Source organism: Syngnathoides biaculeatus, chromosome 2, assembly GCF_019802595.1.
Source record: "Syngnathoides biaculeatus isolate LvHL_M chromosome 2, ASM1980259v1, whole genome shotgun sequence".
NCBI classification, from domain to species: Eukaryota; Metazoa; Chordata; class Actinopteri; order Syngnathiformes; family Syngnathidae; genus Syngnathoides; species Syngnathoides biaculeatus.
The window spans coordinates 38,269,579-38,297,305 of record NC_084641.1 but is presented as its reverse complement, the minus strand read 5'-3'; the positions used below and the strand labels follow the sequence as shown (position 1 = coordinate 38,297,305).

Here is a 27,727-nt window from a genome sequence, read left to right as displayed (position 1 = left end):
GTTGTGGTAAGCTACATCGTTGTTGAGGAGTATTCGCACTTTGTAGTATGTATAGAGGATAATATATTTGTTTCACTTGTCTAGGTCCTAGCTTGATGCTACAAATATTATAAAGTGTTTGTGTCGCCGGAATCCGTTCCAAATGTTCGGCGCATCAATGGAGGACATGTCAGGACTCGCGTCCACTTTATTTGCCTCAGTTGCTTTGTTTATCGACTCGTTTGCTTTGTTTGTTACACGGTTAATTACGGTTATCTTATTGTTTTTGATGTGTTTTGTTTCTATCTATCTATCTATCTATCTATCTATCTATACACACACGGCAGCATGGTGGATCAGCTGGAAAAGCGTTAGGCTCACAGTTCTGAAGACCCGGGTTCGATCCCGGCCCTGCCTGTGTGGAGTTTGGATCTTCTCCCTGTCCCTGTGTGGGTTTTCTCTGGGCACTCCGGTTTCCTCCCACATCCCAGAAAGATGCAACATTAATTGGACACTCAAAATTGCCCCTAGGTGTGATTGTGAGTGGGGCTGTTTGTCTCGATGTGCCCTGCAATTGGCTGGCAACCAGTTTAGGGTGTACCCCGCTTCCTGCCCGTTTACAGCTGGGATAGGCTACAGCAATCCCTGCGACCCTAGTGAGGATAAGCAGCTAAGAAAATGGATGGATGGAGCTGGAGAGAGACGAGAGAGAGAGAGAGCGAGAGAGAGAGAGAGATAGAGAGAGAGAGAGATAGAGAGAGAGAGATAGAGAGAGAGAGAGATAGAGAGAGAGAGAGAGCTGCGATCTCTCATCTCTGACTCCTATCTATCTGCGACTCATCTCTCGTCTCTCGAGAGAATGGCTGACCGGTATGGTCCTTGACCTGTTCAAAGGGTAAAGTGCTTCAAGCCTTCTGTTGTGGAATGCAAACATACAAATAAAATGGCAACTTGACAACTTTCAAACATAGGAATGATTTAATCATGCAAGACAATTTCCAATGACAACTGGCTGGAGAGTCTCAACCTATTACAACATTAATACCAGCTTACATCCTCTGTCCCTTGCAGGCTTTTTCATGTTGTTCCTCTCCTGTGAGCTCTCTGTTGAACCGTGTTCTGGGAAATTTCTCTCTCATTTCAAGAGCAATGTAATGGTGTGCGTGAGCTGGAACAGAGGACTGCTTGAATTGAATCACTTGCAATTTCTTTTTAGGCTTGTGTGCACATTTCAGAAAAAACATTGTTGGCATTGTACTTCCAAATCAGTTTGAACAAAATCAGAGCAAATACTGAAGGGTGGGACAGAGAAGTGAAGGACCAGTGCCATTGTGCTCTCCCTAATCTTGTTAATGGTTTTCAAGCCCCTGGCAGGCGAACAAATGTTTTACAAGATGGAGAGCCTTCTTTTCACCCAGTAGACTGATTCACACACAGCAGTCTGAGGCACAAAGTCTCCTTAACAAATGAGGATGGACTGCATGGTATAATAAGTGTGTGAAGCTTTTTTTTTCCAACTTTTTATGCTTACTTGAAATTAATGGAAGCAATCATGGCAGCATGGAGGACAACTGGCTAGAGTGTCTGCCTCAAAGTTCTGAGGACCGGGGTTGAAATCCTGCCCCCCTTCACCCCCACTTGTATGATGTTTGTATGCTCTCCCTGTACCTGCATGGGTTTGTGAGGTGAGTGTGAATAGTTGTTTATATGTTCCCTGGAATTGGCTGACAACCAGTTCAGGGTGTACCAGGTCTCCTGCCAGATGACAGCTGGGATAGGCTCCAGCACTCCAGCAACTCTTTTGAGGATGACAGGTTCAGATAATGGATGGATGGAAGCAATCATTTTACTGGTGCATGGAACAGGTTCCAGTTCTAGGTAAAAAATGTGCCCTTAAACTACGTAGATAATACTGCTTATTCACAGGGTGTCAAGTGCTCCTCTGCTGGAAAACATGGCAACCTGACTCCACAATTTTGACACAAAGCCACCTGAACAACACAGGGTTATTTGACACTTCTGCTTTTCTGGTTCGAGAGCTGCTGTCTGAATGTTAGGTGTCCAAAGGATCAAATGCAGTCATTTATTTTCTCCAAATCTTTTTTGGTGTGCAGTTTGGACACCCTGGCATATTGCAAGTTCTCCCACTTGGAAATCATGGAGGGGTCGGACATTTTCATCGTAGGTGCATGTCCACTGTGAGAGAGATAATCTAAAAAGAAAAATGGAGCCACTCCTTGGTTTTCCTGGCTGTGTGCTTTGGGTCATTGTCATGTTGAAAGACCCAGGCACGACCCATCTTCAATGCTCTGACTGAGGGAAAGAAGTTGTTCCCCAAAATCTCACAATACATGGCTACGGTCCATGGCATCCTCTCCTTAATACCCTGCAGTCTTCCTGTGCCATGTGCAGAAAAACACCCACAAAGCATGATGCTACCACCCCCATACTTCACAGTAAGGATGGTGTTCTTGGGATAGAACTCATCATTCGTCTTCCTCCAAACACGGTTAGTGGAATTGTGACCAAAGGTTTCCATTTTGGCCTCACCCGACCACAAAACTTTCTCCCATGACTCCTCTGTTTCATCCAAATGGTCATTGGCAAACTTAAGATGGGCCTTGATATGTGCAGGTCTAAGCAGGGGAACCTTCCGTGCTATGCATGATTTCAAACCATGATGCCTTGGAAACAGAGGTCCCAGCTCTTTTCAGGTCATTGACCAAGTTCTTTCGTGTAGTCCTGAGCTGATTCCTCACCTTTCTAAGAATCATTGAGACCCCACAAGGTGATATCTTGCATGGGGGTCCACTTCAATTGACATTGACCGTCATGTTTAGCTTCTTCCATTTTCTAATGATTGCTCCAACAGTGGACCTTTTTTCACCAAGCTGCTTGGCAATTTCTCCGTAGCCCTTTCCAGCCATGAGGAGTTGTAGAATTTTGTCTCTGGTGTCTTTAGACAGCTCTTTGGTCATGGCCATGTTACAAGTTTGAGTCTTACTGATTGTATGGGTTGGACAGCTGTCTTCATGCAGCTAACGACCTCACACAGGTGCATTTCATTCAGGATAATACATGGAGTGGATGTGGACTTTTAATGGCGGACTAACAGGTCTTTGAGGGTCAGAATTGTAGCTGATATACAGGTGTTCAAATACTTATTTGCATCTGTATCACACAAATCATAAAAAAATCATATATTGTGATTTCAGGATTTTTCATTTTGGATTATCTCTCTCTCACAGGGCCCCGTAGCTCAGTGGTTAGAGCATTAGTTTGGTAAACCAGGGGTCGTGAGTTTGTTTCTCGCTGGGGCCCCCACTCCCCAAGAGGTCTTTCCTCAGGAAGGGCATCTGTTCCAAACAAATATGAGCGTTCGTCTGAGATGACACGCTGTGGCGACCCCTAACGGGACAAGCCGAAAGAAAAAAGAGATTATCTCTCTCACAGTGAACATGCACCTATGATGAAAGTTTCAGACCCCTCCATGATTTCTAAGTGGGAGAACTTGAAATATAGCAGGGTGTTCAAATACTTATTTTCATCACTATAAGTCATTTTCATCTGAAACTTTGATATGTCCTTTCATCCATATCACTCATTTGTCATGGTTACCTTATCCACATTGCCTCTGGCCTCTCACAGGTACAGAGCCCTTTGCCAACCCGCTAACTGACATTACAATTGTTTGTGTCATCCTGTTCAAGCCCCTATATAATATTCATGCCCATCGTCTTCCTCCTGCTTCTCAACTGCTGTTTGTACTTTACTGATTCTACGGGAGGTGGAAGAAAGAAGCGATGGCCAAACCTTTCATTCGCAAACTTATATATGAGTTTTTCAGGATGAAAGCTGAGTCGGGAATGTGTGGCGAGACAACAGTAACTGTAATGACAGAAAACCAAGAGTACTTAGACATCAATCGTGAGCAGACGGCTAAACGCTGGAAAAATGTACGATGCACTCAGAAGACTAAGCGAATGTCTTGCATCCAACCGAGATTCAAACATCCCCACTGCATAAACAAACAAATAATATATGGAAAGGTGCACAAAAATTGTATTAAAAATTCTAGTGAGGTGTGACACTGAGTGAGTGCACTTCAAATCAGAACCAATCAAAAAAACAACTTGAAAATGACAAAGTATAAATGGTTGTTGTTGTAGGAATATGGTTTTTTTTTATCCTCTTCCAGCGCTGCTTCTCAATGCTGTCATCCAGCAGGACAAGGAAGTGTGGGGGTGTGGTACTCTGGGTACTGAGGATTAGGACAGCAGCCCAATTGGGAGGAATATCTGACTTTAGTCTTAATCCGGCATGAGATATGTTGCAATATCTGCAGGGAATAAGCCGGGGGAATTTGGACTGATGTTATATGAGCTTGACCTGGAGAAAATAGTTCCGTTAAAGTCAGCAGAAACTCCAGGCACGTAACTGCAAGGCCTGCAAATTCTCCTGCAGTTCAAATTATACATGATGCCTCAAAAGCAGACACTAAACAAAACGGTTTCCAACCCATTTCAAAATTAGTGGTCAATTCCTTTATTTTTGCTGAAACATTAAAGTTTGACCTTAAAAGATGAATATGAGCCAATTCTATATGTCATTTTAATATTTTTATTATTTCATATTTAATACTTTTATTGTTATAATTTTACAACATGGCTGTGTACCACTTCTTGCACATTGTTGTCCCATGATTATGTTGTGTATTTAAGCCTTGTTTATCATACCGCTTACTGCCATTTATTATTAACTTCTTATTAGACCTTTTTCTTTTAGCTCTGTCCCAGATCAGAAATGTTTATAAAACTCTGTGGAACATCCATCATGGCCTAAAGCTCTACATCTTGGCATACTGCCTCAGGCCTTATCCAATTCCGTGAGGGACAATGGGGCGCCTAAAGACTTTACTTTCTGAAGTTAATTGAGGGATGTTTAGATTATTGATAATTGTTTCAATGTCATTTTTAATCAGATAAATGGGAGATGAACATAAGATACTAGTTGTAGAATTTATGTATTTTGTGTCAATTGACTAAATTTGCCATTTGAATCTTGTACGGTTGTAATTAGTTTTTTCTTTATGTTTTAGTTAGTTTGCAAGAAATATTGCTAATTATTGGGCTCAAAATTAGTCCATGTTGCTGTAGAAGCAGCATTGTTATTTTTTTGATAATATGCTACTCAGTTCTTATTTAGCCTAATAAAGTGGTTTGCTAAGTAGCCCCGACAGATTTATTGTATTTTCTTCTGTATTTATTTAATTTTTTATCTCCAATTTGCTTTCTAATCTATTAGTTTTTACTTGTAGGAAAAATATTTTAGTTATTTTGCGTCTATTTACAGCTTCCCCTGCTTCCTTAAGTAAGGATGGAGATATGGTTCGGAATCATTCAAACATAGAAGGATTTTTGAGAATTGGTGCATCACAATATAACCCTGTAGCAACTAGCAAGGGTACACGCTAGGGATCGCAACCGGTTACAAATAACCGGTTATAACCGGTTTTCGTTTTTTTTAAAACCAAAACCGTAATCGGACTTTCGAAATCGGTTAAAATTTCCAATCATTTCTTCCGGTTCCTGTACTACAAATTGCGCTATTTTTTCAACATCATTTCCAGTTTTTTCAAGTTTCGCTGTTAGAGTAAAGTTGGACTCAAAAGAACATTCAGTTAAATCAAAGAAACATCAAACATGGCATCGAGGAAACACTCCAAAGTATGGGAGTACTTTGCAAGAAGTAAAGAATCGAAAGATGAAAGTGAATGCAATTTATGTAAGAAGCTTATCAAGTGTGCAGGGGGATTGACGTCCTCCATGGCTGCTCATGTCGAGAAGGTACATGGCTTGAAGTTGTGTGATGATAAAGACTCAAAAGTTGCAAGAGTTAAGGGTGCGTGTAATATTGATAAATATCTACTGAAAAAAATCAATGACCGAAGAAGTCTCAAAGTTAGCAGCTGTGGACGGCTTGTCCTTGAGTGCAATTGACTACTCCGTAGAAATTGCGCCATCCACGTCGCTGATCAATCAGAGGCCAGAGATCTGCATAAACTACGCCCCTTGTTGGCATCCGCCGTTACCTCAGACAAAGTCGCAAGGTCCAGTATAGCTTTTGTTAGCGTTTTATCACGTATTTGGGTTCCTTAACAATAGATATGGTTAAGAGGTGTAGTCACGGACTTTGTAATACTGACAGGTATCCTGATAGGCTAGTTGGTGGAGTTCAATTCGTACCCTTTCCAAAACCGAAGACCGAGTACGAAAAATGTCTTCGATGGATCAAACTTTGTGGAAGACCGCATGATCAACTGAATCCATCAACCGGAACAGATATGTTTGCACGAAGGTAAACCCTAAATTTGCTTTTCAATACATGTCTCATATAAATGAATTAGCAGTTCTTCGCTTGCATAACATAGCTAAGTGTGAATGATTGACACACTTGATCTGTGTTGAGCGATACTTTGCGAGGACCTGACTGCACAAACGTGTCTCTTTCTTGGCGGCTAGCGAGCTAAGCTAAACCGGACTAGCGAGTCCTAAAAGCCTTCGACGTGCACTGAGACACCAAGACTGAAGGAAGGATGTTTGAGGACACTAAAGTAGTGATTGTCGTACGCGGTCGGGACCTAGGGAGGTTTGGCACTAATTCAAGAATAATTATTGAGGGGAGCGCGTGACGTTACTCAAAGAAAACGAGAGAAACAACTCGTAAATCAAGCCTCGCCTTCTTCTTTTCCTTCATACGGCGGTTCACAAACGGCTATACAGATACACATACAGATTAGGTAACATGAAAATAGGAAACTCTCAATGACGAATTCGTCTTTGGGTTATTATATATTATATTATGTGGCTTCTCGGTCTTCCTCTGACTCCGGAAAGATCTCGCGCTAATATCGATGGTTTCTCCGTCGATATGCATGGAAATACCATTGAAATACCCCTCGCTGAAATACTTGAAGCCCTCCTGTCTGCTCTTCAACGATATTTCACTATTCGGTAAGAATGAGAGTGAAAAATCAGATGGTAAATCGGACAATTTCGCTCTCGTCTTTTCTTCCTGCGACGCCATTTTTGCTAATTGTTTGTCTGATGTTAGCAAGCGTGGGGTGACGTCACTTCAGGAGGCATGGTTAAGTGCCTTGTACAGAGGGGTCAATTGCTAATACAGGGCACTTAACCACGCCTCCTGAAGTGACGTCACGCCACGCGCGCTGACGTCAGACAAACAATTAGGAAAAATATCGGCCCAGCAAGAAAGGAATAGAGCGAAACTGTCCGATTTACTGGCTGATTTCTCACTCGCTTTCTTAGCTAACAGTGAAATATCGTTGAAAAGCATACAGCAGGTCTTCAAGTATTTCAGCGAGCGGTATTTCAATGGTATTTACATGCATATCGACGGAGAAACCATTGATATTAGCGCGAGATCTTTCCAGAGTCAGAGGAAGACCGAGAAGCCACATAATATAATATATTATAACCCAAAGACGAATTCGTCATTGACAGTTTCCCATTTTCGTGTTACATATCACACTTGTGTGCAGAATCTGTATATGTATCTGTATAGCCGTTTGTGAACCACCGTACGAAGGAAAGGAAGGCGAGGCTTGATTTACGAGTTGTTTCTCTCGTTTTCTTTGTGTAACGTCACGCGCTCCCCTCAATAATTATTCTTGAATTAGTGCCGAACCTGCGCAAGTCCCGACCGAGTACGACAATCACTACTTTAGTGTCCTCAAACATCCTTCCTTCAGTCTTGGTGTCTCGGTGAACGTCGAAGGCTTTTAGGACTCGCTAGTCCGGTTTAGCTTAGCTCGCTAGTCGCCAAGAAAGAGACACGTTTGTGCAGTCAGGTCCTCGCAAAGTATCGCTCAACACAGATCAAGTGTGTCAATCATTCACACTTAGCTATGTTATGCAAGCGAAGAACTGCTAATTCATTTATATGAGACATGTATTGAAAAGCAAATTTAGGGTTTACCTTCGTGCAAACATATCTGTTCCGGTTGATGGATTCAGTTGATGATGTGGTCTTCCTCAAAGTTTTATCCATCAAAGACATTTTTCGTACTCGTTCTTCTGTTCCGGTTGATTTGAGATGGATTCAGTTGATGATGCGATCTTACACAAAGTTTTATCCATCAAAGACATTTTTCGTACTCGTTCTTTTGTTCCGGTTGATTTGAGATGGATTCAGTTGATGATGCGGTCTTACACAAAGTTTGATCCATCAAAGACATTTTTCGCACTGGGTCTTCGGTTTTGGAAAGGGTACGAATTGAACTCCACCAACTAGCCTTTCAGGATACCTGTCGTCACTATTACAAAGTCCGTGACTTCACCTCTTAACCATATCTATTGTTAAAGAACCCAAATACGCGATAAAACGCGAACAGAAGCTATACTGGACCATCCAGCCAGCGTTGTCTGAGATTTGAGTCTGAGATTATGCAGATCTCTGGCCTCTGATTGGTCAGTGACACGGATTGGGCAACATCCACGGAGGGGTCAATTCTGAATTTATTCAGAGAAATCTAAATATGTAAATACCCCATTACCGCGGAGTAAATTAACGATCGATGGTGTAGCACCGGAGAAAAGGAGTCGGAGGCGTAGTGTCGGACACAGGAACAAAACTTGTTTTATTGGCAGACATCAAAACACTACTCGGATAACGGGGGGAACTCTGTGAACTCGTCACTTCGGAAGAGCAACAACAAAAACAGTCCGTGCGGAACCCCGCACCCCAACTCGTGGTCCCTCGGGTGAATTATGTAAACACCACAATGGTACAGGATTTAAAACCGGTTAATCGTTTTTTTTATACAGCTGCCCGGTTAAACCCGGTTATGAAAGTAAGCGTTTTTTTGCGATCCCTAGTACACGCAATGCATCATCTTCCTCACACATCGGCCTTAAAAAGGTTTAATATATATCCATGGGCATGATAAGAACAAACTAAGCCAGCACACAGTCTCTGAAGTGTTCCCAACTCCAACCACGCCCTTTTAGTGCTTTAGTCTTGCTGTACTATTAATTGTGTGGCCTTATCAGTGTAACCCATGCCTGCCATAGGAAGCAGAGTAAGGTTATGGGAGGGGCTGTTGGCTATTTTTTTCGTTTTTGTTTTTTTAACTCCCATCCGAGGGTGGAAGTCTGGGGGTCTCTCTGAAGTGCACGCAAATAATCTGACATTTTTGTACTCACCTAACATTAAAGCTCCACTGACATGAAATGCATGATTTTTAAGTATGTTTTTAATTTGAAAAAAAAAAAGGCAGCTGGAATGGACCCATCCGTTGTTTCACCACAAAACATGATTTTGACGTACAGTGGTACCTCGGTTTTCAAACGTCTCTGTTTTTGTACAAGTCGGTTTTCAAACGAAAATTTCGGGATATTTTTTATTTGGTTTTCGAACGAAAATCGGTATTCGAACGCCCCGACCATCTGACCCTCTACGATTTTTTATCGAACACTCCCCTGCACGCGGTCGTGTACCGGTAGTGACTTATTCTTCCAATTGAGCAATATTAACCTCCAATCATGGCTCCAAATAAGGCAAGTGGAATTGCTGGTGCTGAAAAAAGGAAAATGGTGCATAAAACGGTCGACTTCAAGAAGGATTTGATAACTGAATACAAATATGTGTGCGTGTTTCTGAGCTATCGAAGAAGTATGGCATAGCACAATTGAGGATCAGCACCATTCTGAAACACAAGGATGCCCTCAAAGCAAGTGATGTTGCTAAAGTAGCAACCGTGATGACCAAGCAGAGGCCACAGATCTTGGAGATAGTCAAAAAATTGTTTCTTATTTTTGTAAACGAGCAGCAGTTAGCTGGGGATAGTGTTGGCGAAGAAGGGATTTGCACGAAAGCTAGAAAGCTGTCGACAGATTTAAAAAGAAAAGACCCTAGTCTAGTTCCTGAAGGCTTTGAATTCAAAGCAAGTCGAGGATGGTTTGAAAAATTCTGCAAAAGAAGTTGGTTACACTCCCGTGTTCGTCACAGGGAGGCTGCAAGTTTAGACCAGGCTGCTGCGGAAAAGTTCAAAGCCGAGTTTGCCCGTTTTCGTCGAGGCTCTCAGAATGTAACAAAAGATCTGCGTAGGTAAGTCACGGGTGCTAAATGTGTCGATGTATGCGTCGGCACTGTGTCCGCCGATCACAGCTTCGGCCGGGGTGGCTTATCACGGCGCCGAGGTGGCTCATTGCCGACGGCGGCAACAATAACCAACACCACCGACGATGGCGCTCTCAACCCCGAGCAACGACAACGGCGTAAAGCGGCCCAGCTCGGCACTGTGATGAGCCACCTCAGCGCTGCGATGAGCCACCCCAGCCGAAGCCGTGATACGCTCGTTGTTGCCGTCGCTCGCGGCTGAGTACACTACATACTGTCATACTGTCGGGGAGTCTGTTGTTAGTTAGAAGTGATCCGCATATCATGTAAATATGGCTCGAAACGATAAGGTAATATTGCCCCGGTCACTTCACACGATTGTGAGATGTTCTCTTCTTCGAAAAGACCTTCCATGTCAAAAGAGACGTTGGAAAAATCTGAAAATCTCTGTTGTTCCTCTCCCATAGCAGTTGCCACTACGTGTTTAAATCACAAAGTCACTGTGATCAACCACAACTTTGGGAAAGGTGAGTTAAATTTCACAAACCACACCCAAACCTGATTACTACCACACTTGTGGAATCAAGAAATCACTTAAATAGATTCTGTCAGAGAACATTTCGTAGGTTACAAGATCTCGTCAACCAATGCATCATGCCATGATCAAATGAAATTCTACAGTCTGTAAAAGGTTACAAAGGCATGTCCAAGGCTTAGGGGCTCCAGCAAACCACTGCCAGTCATTATTCACAACTGAAGAAAACTGGGAACAGTGGCAAACTACCCCAGAAGAGGACGACCAATTAAAATTACTCCAAAAGTGTGACGATGACTCATCCAGGGGGTCACAAAAGAACCTCGAACAACATGTAAAGACCTGCAGGGCTTGCTGGCCTCAGTTAAGGTCAACGTTCATGACAGTGTTCATTACTTTTTCACAGAGGGTCAGAAAGGTTTGGATTTTTTTTCTGCCTTAATAGTTGGGATTGTCATTTGAAAACTGCATTTTGTATTAACTTGTGATGTCGCGTCGTGATGTAATAATAAGTTTGATAATTTGAGACCTTTGTGTGTGATAGATATGCAAAAAACAAAAACAGAAATTAGGAGGGGGACAAATACATTTCCATGGCACTGTAAAAGTGCGTGAAATTTGATTAGATGCGTGCTTTAACATTTCCAACTGCATTTGTCTCCATAGGATGGAGGCACTACGAGTTAATTGCCATAGAGACTGAGGCTGCACTCATTCACCCTCCCTACCATTGGGAAACTAACAGCTCTTTCCTCTCTCTGCTATCATCACCATGGCAACCAAAACAACATCTTTACTCACAATACCTGGAAGCATGAATTTCATCATTATGGGTCTGTGTGTGTAACCTGCACGAATCCAAATGATGCATGCATTATATAAAAAGTCTAATGTGTCAGTGTTTGAGTTGCTGACTCATGCAGCTGATTGCTAGTGCACAATCAGGATGGAAACATACTTGCTCACACCAAGACAACTGCATTCGATAGGAAATTGTGTTCACCGCCTCTTGTTCAAAAATCCAACTTTCCAGTTTTAAACTCAGGTGCAGGAGGTTAACTACAAAACAGCTTTGCTTGTCAAAAACGCACATAAACACACGCACACAGAGGAGGTTCAACTCCATTGTTAAAAGACTAAAATGTGAAAAAAATTCAGAAACTGATGGATGCAGTTATGAATACACACATATACATGTGAATGGTCATGTCCAACTTGTAATTTAGGGTTGAACATAGTACTGGAAGAAAGTATTCTGAAAGGATAGCTTCCACTCATTTGGCAAGACATGCTACAAAGTTTTGGAGCGTGTCAAAATTGTCCACTCACCCTCTAACATGATGACACCAAACACATTAAAACATACCTTTACTGGTGTAACTTTTTTTTCAAGAAATGCTAAGACGTTCATTGGTAGTTTAGCAATTTGCATACAGTAAGTTACTCACACAGACAACTGAATAACTATTGCCCTGTGAGTATCTGTTGGTCTCTGTACTTCCATCTCTCCCTCATACCCTGCATGGGTGACCTCCGCCTGATAAGCTTTGACATTATGAAAATTATTATATAACCAATATTATTTATAATTGCAATTTTAGCATAACAGCATTCCTTCAGAGTGAGGCTGTATACTCAACAGTTTGAAGTCGGTCCTAAAACCATCAAAAAAAAAGTCACTGTGAATAAATACCAAACAATTGCATTTCACGGATTATCAAAGTAAATAACTTTTTTCTCAATCAAGCATGTCTGCATTTACAGAGACAAAGTTCAAGGTCAATTTGAATATCTTAAACTAGCATTACACCCTATTCCTTAACCTACATGCAGTTAAGTGAGCACTTCTCCAAATAATAGGCACAGTATTCTTGCTTATTTGTAGCTCCCAGTTAAAGTATACGGTCAAACTGCCACATGCAACAAAAGTCAATTCAACATTGTACATTTAAATATGGTAAAAATGAAACACAAAATCTCATCTGATGAAAGTTGGATGTCTTAATCCTAACAAAATTTGCAACGCCGTAGATGCGCTGAGATTTGGATATTGTGGAAACTATACACCCTTAAAAACTGATACTTTAATACAAATGGAGCAGCTACACAAGTGAACACACCACACAAGAATATCCATCCATCTATTTTCTGATCCACTTATCTTCACAAGGGTTGTGGGAGTGCTGGAGTCTCTCCCAGCTATCAATGGGCAAGGCAGAGTATACCCTGAACTGGTTGACAGCCAATCACAGCTATACAAGAATAGTTACAGAAATATCTATATAACTTATGTCTGCAGCATGTGCATACAAATGATCAGTATGGCACCCCCTCAACCTCACTTTGGAACAGGAAAAACCCTCCTCACAGTTATTTATAGTGATGTATATGTGGCCAGAGGGATTATTTGATTTGATTTCAATGACCTCAAAGAGGGAAGGCACGACATATGCCTTGATGAGAGCAGAGTGAGAGTCAGTATGGTGGCATCTTCATTGCGACGTGAAATGACAGAATACGCATGACTGTGCATCGAACATGCCTGTACCGAGTAAGGAGGCAGATCAGTGCAAATCAGTTCACAATTATGAATCAAATCCGGCCCTAACAGCTGCCTACTCACCAGCTGTGAAATGAAGGGCATGCTCTGGCAGTACACTGCTGACATTTACAGGTGGGTGTCAAACGCAGACAGTGATGAATGATGCCACTTGCAGAGAATACGCAGGATGTAGTGTACATTTTGGACCAAATAGAGCACATTTTTTAGCCAACTATCCCTGCATTTGTTCCAGTAAGTTAAAAAAAAAAGCATAGCACGTTACACTGAAGTTCACATTTTACAGAGCAACAAACAGAATCAGGTTTCAGAAAAGCTTTTAAATGTGAACTATACAAAAACATTTTTATTTGCAAAAGGACCCTCTCGTCCGCCCTCAACAGTCTTTTGATAGGAATGCCCCAACCCAACATTACCACTTCTGATTCAATACAGTTTACAGCATTGAGATTTGGCTCTTATCGATATCATTACAGGAATAATCATACATACATTCATCTATTATCTGAGCCGCTTATCCTCAAAGAGTCACGGCAGTACTCGAGCCTAAACTGGTTGCCAGCCAATCACAGAGATCAAAGACATGAACAACCATTCAGACTCACGCTCACATTAAAGGACAATGTAGAGCAGTGGTTCCCAAACTGGGGCCTACAGACCCCCAGGGGGTGAAAAACGTCTTTCCAGGGGGTCCACTATACGATGTCTGAGACAGAGTAATAATAAAACATTTTTCTGAAGAAAAGAACAAACAAAATTTGTTTTCTTCTGTCTCGCTATGTCTCACCTCCTAGCTATCCTATTTTGAGCCCAGCCCAGATGAGTGATTCAAGCAGCGCCACGCCCCATCCCTACAGTGCCGGTAGCTTAGCGGAAAAAAGTTGCTCTGCATGTCAGCGTCACCCGTTGCATATTACACAGGCAAGCTCTTGTGATGAAGACTCTTCCTGAAGGCTTGTCATCAGCAATGTCAGTCATGATTTGATCCGTCATTCAGAAGCCATCCGTCTGTCACGGACGAGACTCGGGGGTGGACCCAAATGCACGACTCAGGTGAGAGGTAAGCAGTGCGGAATAAGCCTTTATTCGTTCCAATGTCGGTTACCAGGGAGTCAGTCCAAACAAGCAGCAAGATCAGTAACGGCAGGCTTACGGGGTAGGTCGGGAGACAGGCGTTGGTCGGTACACGGGAGGTAGACGTCAGGAGTACGGTAGTGCGGGAACGAGGCATGAGAGGCAACGATCTAGCAGAGTCTCTGTCGTCCCCCGGGTCCTATATGTACTGGGTCTAATCGGAGGTCATGAGGCGCAGGTGTGACCCTTCCGATTAGACGGCCACGCCCAGCCCTGGGTGGAATCCAGGATCATGACAGTACCCCCCCCTCAACGGCCGGCTCTGGACGGCCCAGGCGCATCAGGGTGAGCCGCGTGAAAGTCCCTGATGAGGGAGCGGTCCACGACGAAGCGGGAGGGGATCCAAGAGCGCTCCTCCGGGCCATATCCCTCCCAGTCCACCAGGTACTGGACCCCCCTCCCTCTGCGGCGGGAAGACAGCAACCGGCGCACGGTGTACACCAACCCACCGTCGACCATGCGGGGGGGCGGGGGGGGACTTGAGCGGAGGAGCCAGCGACGACGTGCGATTCGGGTGAAGTCTGCTGACGTGGAACGTCGGGTGCACCCTCATCGACCTGGGCAGTTTCAACGAGACGGCGACCGGGTTAATAACCTTGGAAACAGGGAACGGGCCAACGAACCTGGGAGCAAGTTTGCGGGATTCCGTCCGCAGCGGGAGATCTTTGGTGGAGAGCCACACTCGCTGTCCCACTCTGAGCTCTGGTGCAGCCCTCCTCTTGCGGTCTGCTGCGGCCTTGTAGGCGCTGCTCATGCGCAGCAGTGTCCTCCGAGCTGCTTCCCAGGTCCGTTTGCAGCGTCGCACCACGGCCAGGGCCGACGGAACTGTGGATTCTGTGACCAGTGGAGGAAACAGGGACGGTGGATACCCATGCACGACATGGAGTGGAGGCATACCTGTTGAAGCGGAGGGTAGAGAATTGTGGGCATAGTCCACCCACTTGATGTGCTGGCTCCATGTGCTCTGGTCCCTGGATGCCAGACATCGAAGACCGGTCTCTAATTCCTGGTTAATCCTCTCAGTCTGGCCGTTAGACTCTGGGTGATGACCCGATGTCCGACTTGCTGAAGCGCCGATGAGGTTGCAGAACTCCTTCCAGAAACGGGCGCTGAATTGCGGACCCCTGTCCGAAACGATGTCCTGGGGTAGGCCGTGGTAACGGACGACCTCGTCTAATACCAACTGGGCTGTCTGCTTGGCCGACGGGATCTTCGGAAGCGGCACGAAGTGGACCATCTTGGAAAAACGGTCCACTATGGACAGCACCACTGTGTTCCCTTGAGAAGGCGGCAGGCCGGTGACGAAGTCCAGCGCGATGTGTGACCACGGACGAAAGGGGATGGACAGGGGTTGCAACTCACCAACAGGCCGTAGGCGGGAAGTCTTATTGGCAGCACACACCGGGCAGGCGTTGACGAACTCCCTTACGTCCTTGCTGAGGTTAGGCCACCAGAACCTTTGTTCGACCACTGAACGTGTCTTCGCCATACCCGGGTGGCAGACCGTCTTGTTGGTATGGGCCCAGTTGATGACGTCTCCCCGCAGAGATGGGATGACGAACAGGCGGCCCGACGGACAATCCGCAGGTGACGGTGTCTCTCCCAGAGCCTCCTTCACCCACGACTCGATCGCCCAGGTGAAACCGGCCACGAAGCACCCCGCTGGCAGGATAGTAGCGGCGTCTGAATCGGTGCGCGCTCCCTCGTGGATCCGCGAGAGTGCATCCGGCTTGCCGTTTTTGGAGCCTGGGCGGAAACACACCTTAAAGTGGAAGCGGGTGAAAAATAGGGCCCACCTGGCCTGATGGGCGTTCAACCTCTTCGCAGACTTCAGGTATTCAAGGTTCTTATGGTCCGTGAAGACAACGAACGGTACTTGCGAGCCCTCCAGCCAGTGCCGCCACTCCTCCAACGCGCTCTTGACCGCCAGCAGTTCCCTATCTCCCACGTCGTAGTTCCTCTCTGCCGGGGTCAACTTTCTAGACAGGAACGCGCACGGGTGGATCCTTCCATACCTGGGACTCCTCTGCGACAAGACTGCTCCGATTCCTGAATTCGATGCATCCACCTCCACCACAAACTGGTTATCTGGGTCCGGAATAATGAGAACGGGCGCAGTAGTGAAACTTGCCTTGAGCCTGCTGAAGGCCTCCTGGCAGGTCCCAGACCAGTCGAAGAGGGTATGTGGCGAGGTGAGCGAATGCAGAGGAGCGGCCACGGAACTGAAGTTCCTTATGAATTTCCTATAGAAATTGGCAAATCCCAGAAACCTCTGTACGTCCCTCCTGTTGGTGGGGGTAGGCCACCGCAGCACCGCGTCGACCTTCCCGGGATCCATCCGTATCTCTCCCTCAGCCAGGACGAAGCCCAGGAAGGACACGGATGCCCGATGGAACTCACACTTCTCCATATTCACGTATAATTGGTGCTGCTGCAGACGCCGGAGCACCTCTCTGACTTGTTGAATGTGAGAGGTTAGGTCTGCTGAAAAGATGAGAATATCATCCAGATAAACAAAGACAGATCTGTTCAGGAACTCCCGAAGCACGTCGTTAATGAAGTTCTGAAAGACGGCCGGAGCGTTTGTCAGTCCAAAGGGCATCACCAGATACTCATAGTGCCCTGTGGGGGTGTTGAACGCCGTCTTCCACTCATCCCCTTCCCGAATCCGCACCAGATGGTAAGCGCTGCGCAAGTCGAGCTTGGTGAAGATCCGGGCTCCCTGGAGGAGTTTGAATGCTGTAGAGATAAGCGGCAAAGGGTACCTGTTCTTGACTGTGATGTCGTTCAGGCCTCGGTAGTCGATGCAGGGTCGCAGCGTGGAGTCCTTCTTCTTGACAAAAAAAAACCCCGCACCGGCTGGTGAGGATGAGGGGCGAATGAGTCCGGCTGCCAGCGAGTCCTCGATGTAGTCCCTCATGGCTTGATGCTCTGGTCCGGTTAAAGAGAACAGTTTCCCTCTGGGAGGAGAGGTGCCTGGCAGGAGTTCAATCGCGCAGTCGTATGACCGATGTGGCGGCAGAGACTTTGCTTTAGATTCAGAGAAGACCTCCCGTAGGTCATGGTAGCAGGAGGGCACTGCGGTCAGGTCCAGGGCGGTAGTAGGTTCTGTTAGCCGAACCGGCACAACTTGAATACCCCTGTCTCTCCGGACAGCGACACAGCGACTGAGACAGTCCTCTCCCCAAGTCTTGATCTGACCCGTGGTCCAATCTATGTGGGGATTATGTTCTTTGAGCCACGGGCTGCCCAAGATGATGTCGCTACTACGTGCGTCGAAGACATGAAAGCTAATACGCTCCGAGTGAGCGTCCGGAAAGCTCATACGTAGCGTCTGAGTGCGATGTGTAACCCGACAAAGGAACTTGCCGTTGGCGGCATAGGCGTGACGAAAACGTTGCGTGGGAAAGGTTGCTGCCCCCAGCTCCTCGACCACGCGGGGATTTATCAGGTTTGCTTCCGACCCAGAATCTATGAAAGCCGTCACAGAGCATGAACGGGAGTCCGTTCCCAAGGTGAGGTGAAGAAGGGACCTCCCTGACCCCGTTGCGGTGTACCGCACACTCACCGGAGTAGCGATCCTGATGTCAGAATGCCCTGGTCGAGTCTGGCAACGGGCGATCAAGTGTCCCAAACGCCCGCAGTAAAAACAGCGTCCCTCTCGTCGCCGACGTAAGCGCTCCTCCGCTGAGCTGCCAAGCCTCTCCACTTGCATGGCTTCCGGTGAAGCGGACAACACGGGTGGCCGGGAAGCGGAAACAACCGGACTGCGACTCTCCCTCTCCTCCTCCCTCAGGCCCTCCATCTGTCTCTGCACGGTGAGGCACTGGTCCACCTTGAGGGCCAATGCGATGAGGGAGTTAAGCGAAGGCGGAAGATCCATGGCCACGAGGTGACCACGGATCTGTGGGGACAGTCCCTCGTAAAACGCGTCATGGAGGGCTTCCTCATTCCAGCGGCTCTCGGCAGCCCGAATCCGGAACTCGATGGCGTAGTCGGACACGCGGCGACGCCCCTGGCGAATTGTCATGAGTGACGACGCCGCCTGGCGTTCCGGAGCCGCATACTGGAACACCTGGGTGAGCGCGCAGACGAAGCTCGCCCATGAGCGGCAGGTCTCCGAGTTACGGCTCCACTCGGCGGTGGCCCATGCCTCCGCCCTCCCTGTCATGTGGGAAATGACGAAGGCGATCCGGGAGCGGTCCGTGGGAAAAGCGGAAGCTTGCAGCTCAAAGTGGAGATCGCACTGCGCCAGGAAGGGCTTGACGTTACCGGAGTCGCATGAGAACCGCTCTGGTCGAGAGAGCGGAGTGATGGTGGCACGGGGAGGCACAGGAGTGGCCGCGCTAGCTTGGGAGGCTAGCCACGGTTGCAGCTGGGTGCAGAGCTCCTGGATCTGGTGAGTCATACCCTGGAGAGCAGCCTCTTGCTCACCCAGGCGTTTGCCCTGCACTTGCAGCGCACGGCGAATGGCTTCAGAGTCGGCTGGGTCCATGTTCTTGGCTAGATCGTTCTGTCACGGACGAGACTCGGGGGTGGACCCAAATGCACGACTCAGGTGAGAGGTAAGCAGTGCGGAATAAGCCTTTATTCGTTCCAATGTCGGTTACCAGGGAGTCAGTCCAAACAAGCAACAAGATCAGTAACGGCAGGCTTACGGGGTAGGTCGGGAGACAGGCGTTGGTCGGTACACGGGAGGTAGACGTCAGGAGTACGGTAGTGCGGGAACGAGGCATGAGAGGCAACGATCTAGCAGAGTCTCTGTCGTCCCCCGGGTCCTATATGTACTGGGTCTAATCGGAGGTCATGAGGCGCAGGTGTGACCCTTCCGATTAGACGGCCACGCCCAGCCCTGGCTGGAATCCAGGATCATGACACCGTCAACAATTTGAGAACAAGTCAAACAGCACCTTTTGGTGCGAGGGGTTGGAACTGTTCCCAAAACTCGCCAAATCAGCCGTGGAATTTTATGTTCCCTTCGTTACTACGTACAAGTGTGAGGCGGGGTTTTCAACTCTATTAGATGTGAAGACAAAAAAAGGAAATTGTCTGGAAGCTAATCATGATGTGAGAATTGTCTTTTCCAGCATTGAACCACGTTTTGATTTATTGTGCGAAAATAAAAAGCAAGAGCACGTGAAACACTAAAACTGAGTATTTCTTTGTACCAGAATGGCATAGCTGTGTTCAGCACTACATTATTGGCGAAAGTTGAGGTCGGGGTTCCAGGAGCTTTTTGAACGACTCACTGGGGTACGGACCCAGATTGACTTTGGGAACCACTGATTTAGTCTCCAGTTAATGCATGTTTTGGGATGTGGGAGAAAACCCCCGGAGAATAGTCATACTGGCAAATGCAAACTCAACACAGGTGGGGCTGGCACTTGAAACGCAATCCTCAGAATTGTGAGGCAGACGCTTTAACCAGTTGTCAACCATGCCACCTAATAATCATCAATAATCTACTCATTTTATTGTATGAAATGTTAGAAAAAATTGATCAGGTGATATTAATCAGAGAACAATAATCAACAACAGTAGGTATAACAGAAAGTTGGCCCCGTAGCTCAGTGGTTAGAGCACTGGTTTGGTAAACCAGCGTTTGTGGGTTCGTATCCCACTGGGGCCTCCACTCACTGAGAAGGGTTGCGTCAAGAAGGGCATCCGGCGTAAAAATTCTAAGATGACACGGTGTGGCGACCCCAAAAGGGACAAGCCGAAAGAAACACAGTAGGTATAACAGAAATCGACTTACTCAGTTCAGTCATAATTAAAAGAGACAGCATTCCATTTGGGGTGGGAATGACACCCAACAAAATGAAAACAAAAAGTCCACGTGTATGGGACAAAAAATAAGGAACGACAAGGATATCACAGTGATAAATGTGTCAAAAATGCAGGGTAACTACCATGAGTGGATTTGTGCTTTATTTGGAGAAAGTCATTTATCAATTTTCTTTGACGCTTTTCCTCACGAGGGTCCCGGGGAGTGCTGGAGCCTATCCCAGATGTCAACGGGCAGGAGCTGGAGTACACTCTGAACTGGTTGCCAGCCAATCGCAGGGCACATAGAAACAAACAGCCACACTCACAATAACACCTAGGAGCAATTTAGAGTGTCCAATTAATGTTGAATGTTTTTAGGATGTGGGAGGAGACCGGAGTTCCCAGAGACAACCCACGCAGGCACGGGGAGAAAATGCAAATTCCACACAGGTGGCGCCGGGATCGAACCTGGGTCCTCTGAACTGTGAGGCCAACGCTTTACCAGCTGATCCACCGTTCCGCGGTTTGGTTCTTTTCTGATAAATTTATTCTTGGATTACATTCCGTCAGATTCCTAAAATATCAAATTATGTACCAGGTACAGGTGGCACAGCTATCAGTGTTTTGTTTATTTTGTTATGGAAAAGCTTAGAAATGATTTATCCTCATACGGACAAAGGGAACTCATGGGGGTGGGGTTAGTTAGGATGGTGATGAGTCATTGTAGAAGCAACCCTGATGCTGTTTGAAATGATCAACCCATTATTTGCAACATAATTTATAAACTGTGGCAATTATGTCTCAAAGTAATTTGTCCAGTGTTGACCTGAAACATTTCATGTTGTTGTCAAAATGTAGGAAAGATTTTTGTTTTTAACGTAGAAACACATTGAGTTCCCCATTGCAACACACACAATGACAAGCATCCAACTCCCATGATGTACATGGCTCCTGTATATAGGGTGGGCCTACCGCGAGAGTTCCTTTCAGTAGTTTGTTTTTGTTTTTTTCAAAGCACATACAATCCTAAACAAGGTTTTTAAGAAGGCCACATCTTTTGAAGTCTGGCTTACTCGTGATTCCCTCATTTCGACCCTTGAGGTTTTCATGGCTCAGAGGGTAAAAACAGTCATGAGTCATGTAGGCAAAGGATTACGAACAAAGACACTTCTCTGTGTAAGGTGCAACCCAAATGATTCATTCCATGTGAAATGATTACAAGTGGGGTGTAGGCGTAAGGATATCGAAGTGGAGAACAGTGGAGAAAGAAACAGGAAAAGAAAAAAAAACACCTGTGTATTGTGCAATCCTGGCCAGCTTTGCTCCCCTTTCACTTACCACCTTGCTTGGTAGAAACAAAGATGCATGTGGCACATGTAAGTTGACAAAAAAATAATGAAGAGTGAACTATAAACTGTTCCCAAGGGGATGATGTATCGAGCTATTACTATCACTGTTAATATTTTTTACCAGACACATTTCTCACAGATAGCTGGCTGCCTCGTTATCAATGTACATTCCGCCACCCCCTCACCCGCCTTGAACCAGGCCCTTAATTAGTCATTTAAGCACTGAAGGCAGAAATATGCCCCTCAACACACACACACACACACACACACACATACTTTTGTAATTTAGACTTACTTTGTCCTTCATTTAAGATATGATCATATTATCTGACTATTTACCTGGAAAGAGTTTGAATTTTCATGTTTACCTTAAACTACAAAGTTACAATTTGGGAAATTCAAGATCAAGATAAAGTATAGGGGTATCTTCTGAAATTAATTCGTTCCGGAAATCGTTTCGTAACCTCATTTTTTTCGTAAGTAGAAGCGCATTTTACATCTAAATAGCGTAATCTGTTCCAAGCCCCATGACACCCAACCCCACCGCCAAAAATAAGCATTCAAAGTACACAATTTAAAGAATAATAAAAAAAATGTATGCTCATTTACCATTGGCGTTGTCCGACTATGCGAAGAGAAGGGTGAGTGACAACCAAAAGGCATATGGTGGACAGAGGATTGGAAACTTTGACAGATGAGAGAAAACATACGTACGAACATACACGCCCACACAACTTGATTCCACTAAGGTTTCTTGAGGCCGATGGTGAAAAAAGATTAATAAAGTTGCAAAAACAAACAAAAAAGTTGCACTTTTCCAATGTGCGTTAGCTTGTGACTGCACTAACATGAGTCAGTGACAGTCAAGTGTCCAAGAGAGCAGCTCTATCATGCCACACAAACCAAGATACAGGAAGTACATCATGGATAAAGATTGACGTCTCTCCTAGCCAATGGGATGCCAGGAAGCTGCCACGTGATAGCCAATAGGAGAGCAGTTCTATCATGCCACACAAACCAAGATAGAGGAAGTGCATCATAGGGAAAGATTTGACCACCCTCCTAGCCAATGGGATTCCAGGAAAATGCTCTGGCGATAGCCAATGTGGGAGTAGATCTATCACGCCACACAAACCAAGATACAGGATGTTTACGTCCAGTGTAATTTGGGGAATCCAGCGCCTATTCTTTCCTTTCACATCCTGAATGTCCTTCGTAACTAGGAACAATGTTTTTCCAAGGAGGCATTTCGTAACCTAAACTTTTTGTTACTTGATACGTTTGTAAGTAGAGTTACCACTGTAGAGTAAAATTCTTCTTCCTCCAATTTGCATGTAACTTTAGGGAATAAGCAGCAATAATTAAAAAAAAAATTTAATTTACAAGAAACAAAATGTTTTCTCACAATAAACCACCATTGAGCCTTCATTTTGAAGTCTTGGTTGTTGTTGTTGTTACTGCGGCTAATGCTGTAATTACTGTAAGTGACCATCCATCTATTATCTGAGCTGCTAATCCTCACAAGGGTCACGGAAGTACTGGAGCGTATCCCATCATTCTTTGAGCAGGAGACGGAGTATACCCTGAACTGGTTGCCAGCCAATCACAAGACAGACAGAAACAACCAACCATTAGCAGTCACATCTAAGGGCAATTTAGAGTCCCCGATCAATGCGTGTTTTTGGGATGTAGGAGGAAACCGGAGTGCCCGGAAAAACCCACACGGGCACGGGACAACATACAAACTCTGCACAGGTGGGGCTTGGATTTGAACCATCGTCCCACCTGTGAGGCAGATGCTTTAACCAGTTGTTCAACTATGGCCCCATTAAGTGACCAATTTCAATAATTACTTGAGCATGTGTAAAGATTAGTCTATTGGTAATGAATGAATGAATCACAACTAGACAATAATAATCTTATTTAGAAAAACTTAAAAGGGTTAAAGGAAAAAAAAGCTGAATAAGTTAATGTTGAAATAAAAAATAAAGTTAAAATAACAGTGACCACATCGCTGTGGATAAAAATGAAATAAAAAGAGTAAATCTTGAGCTATAACGTGACATAAAAATGACAAAATTGTGTAATATCGTTCTCATAACGACTTATTCAAAATAACATTCCGTCATTTTCCGAGATAGTTCTCAAAATCCTGAGTACAATCAAAACACAGATGCCAACGTCCTCAAGCACCTTATAGTAAGGGATGAAACTTAAAGGAAAATTCCGATGGTTTGGAGTAACAATGTATCCAATAGGTCATGTAATATCTACTCTGTCTTGATAATAAGCTCTCACATGGGAGTGAGCTCACTGCTCCGCCACTCGGCGGACCTCGCTCGTCAGACTCTGCATCATTCCGCCTGAAGAACCATCCGGATATTCAACATCATTTACAGCCACAGGTTCAAATCTGTATGGAAGCATTCCTCTGTCTTCCCGACCAACCAATATTGCTATTTCTTCATCAGATGAGGATAAATCTGAGAAATCAGCGCTGGGCATAAATTGTGTCCCATGTCATCGAGTCTTTGTTGCAGCACGGTACACGTCACATCCGCGCACATCAGTCATGTGACTTGCGAAAATGGCGGTGCACCTGAAAATTTCCATCCATTTTCTGAGCTGCTTATCCTTACGATGTTAGTGTGAGTGCTGGAGCCAATACCAGCCATCATCGGGCAGGTGGTGGGGGACACCCGGAGCTGGTTGCCAGCCAACCGCAGGGCATATGGAGACAGACAACAGTTGAACTCATAATCACACCTAGGGGCAATTTATAGTCTCCAATCACTGTTCCACGTTTTGTGGATGTGGGAGGAAACCCGCACATGCATAGGGAGAACATGTGGCATGTTATCTTATAAATTAGAGGCAACGGTAGAAACTAGTTATTCAACTTTTTTTGAAAGCCTATATAAATCACTGATGACCGTGGGAACTGTATAAATTCTTGCCTTGGGCGCTACATTGGCTAGGGCCGGCCTATGTTTATCCATTTTCAGTACCGCTTTGTATTGGAACTGCAGTCGTTTTTAGGAAATATATATATATTTTTTTACTCAAAGGTCACAGATGATCAAAAACCTGAATATTTTCTGAATGTAACATTTGGGATAGCTATTTATACTGTTCTGGAAAATTTGAGAAAATTCGGATGAATGTGGCCTACCAGGTAAAATTCCATTTGAAATCCTTGATTCCGTGAGACATTTCTTGGTCCTTTACATTTTTTTCTGGAAAGTGTATTTGCAGTTTTTGCAGAATCCTACAAACTAAAGATGAACTGACAAATGAAAATATTCTGCCTCCTGTTCAATAAAAGGGGACTTTCTTATTCACTCATTCCTGTCATGAGTAAGTCCAGTGACATATGTCCGAATAAGAGGCTACAGTGAAACTCTTCAGAACGGATTCATTTTTGGATGTACTTGTTACACAGCGGTGCCGACACTTGACTTTTTAAGAAAGACATGTGGCGCACAACAGATACGACGCTATGCGGCAAAAGGCATGCCCAGTTTTAGCCGTATACTTAAAGTGGGCCTGTCATGAAATGGATGATTTTTGGTATATTATTAATGAAAAACCCACAGGCAATATGGTCCCATGTGTTCTTTCACCACAAAACATGATTTTGACGTATACAGCTTTTTGTAACTCCCGCCATGTAAATCCTCTCAGGGATTTGTTTTCGAGAAGAAGCAGGAAGTGATGTAAATGACAGCGGCGCCCCCTCGTGGAGTTGTTTGTTTCCACTAGTTTTACCTCCGGGAAGGTAGCACGTTGTTCCTTGATGTTAGCCAAAATGCCAGCTCATTGCATTGCTGGACATTGCTTGAACACTCGGGAGAATGGAATTACCCTTTATAAGTTTGAAAGAGACCCTGTTCGTTGTGAAAAATGGATTGCACGGGTTAAGAGGACGAGCGCTTCGTGGGTTCCACATAAAAGGTAGGCGTGTATACAGCTACTCAAAAAAAATAATAGTTTGGGGCGGACCCCGTAATCGGTCTCTCTCATAACGTAACAAAAAATCCGCATATGAAATGTTTCCATGTGCGCGTCGCCCAGCCAACAATGTCTCACTCAGCTTCGTCTCGATAGTGTTCATTGGGTACTGCGGTGGCTGTGAACAACCCTCTAAAAGCAGCATGCCTCGGCTCCATTATATGCCACCACGGCGCCGAAAATGAGCCACACCGGGTGAGGCGCCGCGTTTGGTGGTCACAGCTTCTGCGAAGGCTGCGCGTCGGGTTTTGCGAAGAACCCAGCCGAGAATGCGTTACTCAGTCGCGTGCGCGCATAAAGCTCCCCAGCTCGACTGTGAACACCCCCCTAAAGCAGCACCGCTCGGTTCTGTCATAAGCCACACCGGCCGGCTGCGATGGCTCATCTCCGCCGCGGAAGTGGATCGGACGGGATGCGGTTTGGCCTTGATCGGATATCATCTGAATATGGCTTGAAACAATAGTGTAATATAGCCCTGAGAGCCTGAAAAAAATAGTGTAATATTGCCCCAGTAACTTCACTCGGTTGTGTGGTGTTGTCCTTTTCGAAAAGAGCTTCGGTTTCAGAAGGGGCGTCGGAAAAATACGAATATCTCTGTTGTTCAGCTTCTATAGTAGCAGCCACTGCGCATTTTCAAAGGCGGAAGTGACGATGACCTCAAGGACAGAGGACACGACTAATATGGCGACCACTTGGATGTCGAGGGACACTCAATTGCGCAACTTTGTGCATGGATGACGCGCTCTCTCTGCTCACTTTTTTTTTTCGTATAGACATTGAAGTGAATACTGTTATATGTACTTTTCATTACAATATCTATTTTAGAATATTTATGATGATAGTCTCACTTTAATGTTCTTCATTTGATTGTTTCGTGCTGTTATGGCTTTGAAGTGCACTTGGTATAAATATGTACTCAAATTATGACTTTTACAGTGTAGATGGGAGAGATCCGACTTTTGTTCACATTCATGTGTGCGTCAACAAAGCAGGGAAAAATGTGTCATTTTCTTCAACACGTAAACTGCATTTTGTATGTTAAGGGGGAAAGTATTTAAACAAACACATGTTGTAGTTTAAAAAGAAAAGGAGGAAAGAGCAGGAATGCAACAGTAGCATCATTTGCTTCCCTTCCCCTTTCTCTCGATACTGCAATGCACCGCCGCCATCTTACTTGGCTTTTCTCTTGCAAACGACCGAAATATGTTACTTTGTTGTTCGCGTCGCAGGGACCTTACTTGGCGTCTTCAAGCCGCAGGTATCTTTTACACAATATACGTATGTCGTGTTGTCGCCTAGTTTCACTGGCAAACACGCCCACTCGCCCTAAAATTAGCCATCGGCTCCTGGACAAGGAGACAAAACGCTTTTTATCTTGGCTGCGTATTCGCTGTAAACAACAGAAACGGCACCGTGTTTTTGTTGATCAGTCTCCATACAGCGATAACAGGGTGTTACTTAACTTATATTACGGAAAAAAAAATCCAAGTTAAAAAAAAAGGATGAAAATCAAAACGCTCCATCCATGGGAATGGTCTCAAAGAAAAAAAAAATCAGTTGCCAAGACTTGCCCTTACGCTTTTCACCACTAAGAATGTATGAAAACCGATACACTACAACATCGTATCAAACGGAACGGACATATATCACACATCTGCCGCTTGATAACAATTTGCAATGCGACATATACTTAGTGAAGTATTAAAATCGCATTTCAACAATGGATGTCTGTTTGGAGAAACTATTACTAACGCTACACTTCCGGTTCTTTCCCAGAAAAGTAAATGTGAAATCCCAAATTGCATTTTCGCCATCCTATATTGGCTAAACACGTTCTTGGGTAAATTTAACATAAATTTAATTTCAACCGTTTGCCATTCAACGGCTTTTAAAAATCCAGTTTCGGAGTTCCCTTGCGATCCAGTTTATATGATTGTGAAAGGCTCGGACGTTTTTGGTCCGGTCCTGCTGTACCTAACGTCCGCAAGCTTGGTTGCAATTATAGCCGCATTACAGCGGAATCATGTCCAGCACGTTGTTATAACGTTATAAAAACGCGTCTTACCTCGATAGTCAGAGCCGACGCCACCACGGCTAGCAGCATGAAAACTACTCGATCCCCCATGTCGTTTCGCGGAAACGATGCTCCTTTATTTAGCACCCTTTCACCGGACACTTTTGAACTGGCTGCGAGATTGTGTGTGCTCAGCGCCTGCGACTCCCGTTTACTGGCCGAAGAAGCAGCACAGCTGC

At 45.2% G+C, this 27,727-nt stretch overlaps 1 protein-coding gene across 7 annotated transcripts in view; it reads right to left on the bottom strand.

Annotated features, from left to right (window-relative positions):
- Positions 1–27,727, bottom strand: part of appa (amyloid beta (A4) precursor protein a) — a 47,140-nt gene extending 19,413 nt beyond the window's left edge. For 2 of the 7 annotated variants that reach the window (XR_009792473.1, XR_009792476.1), the window contains exon 1: positions 22,073–22,092. Coding sequence is in view for 4 of the 7 variants with exons in the window: in XM_061803335.1 (XP_061659319.1) it covers positions 27,540–27,599 (60 nt within the window). In the remaining 3 variants the exon portion in view is untranslated. Of the gene's footprint in view, positions 1–22,072; positions 22,093–22,177; positions 22,336–26,712; positions 26,732–27,539 lie in introns of those variants that run through there. The other 5 variants (XM_061803335.1, XM_061803353.1, XM_061803344.1 and 2 more) reach the window with 5 other exon arrangements.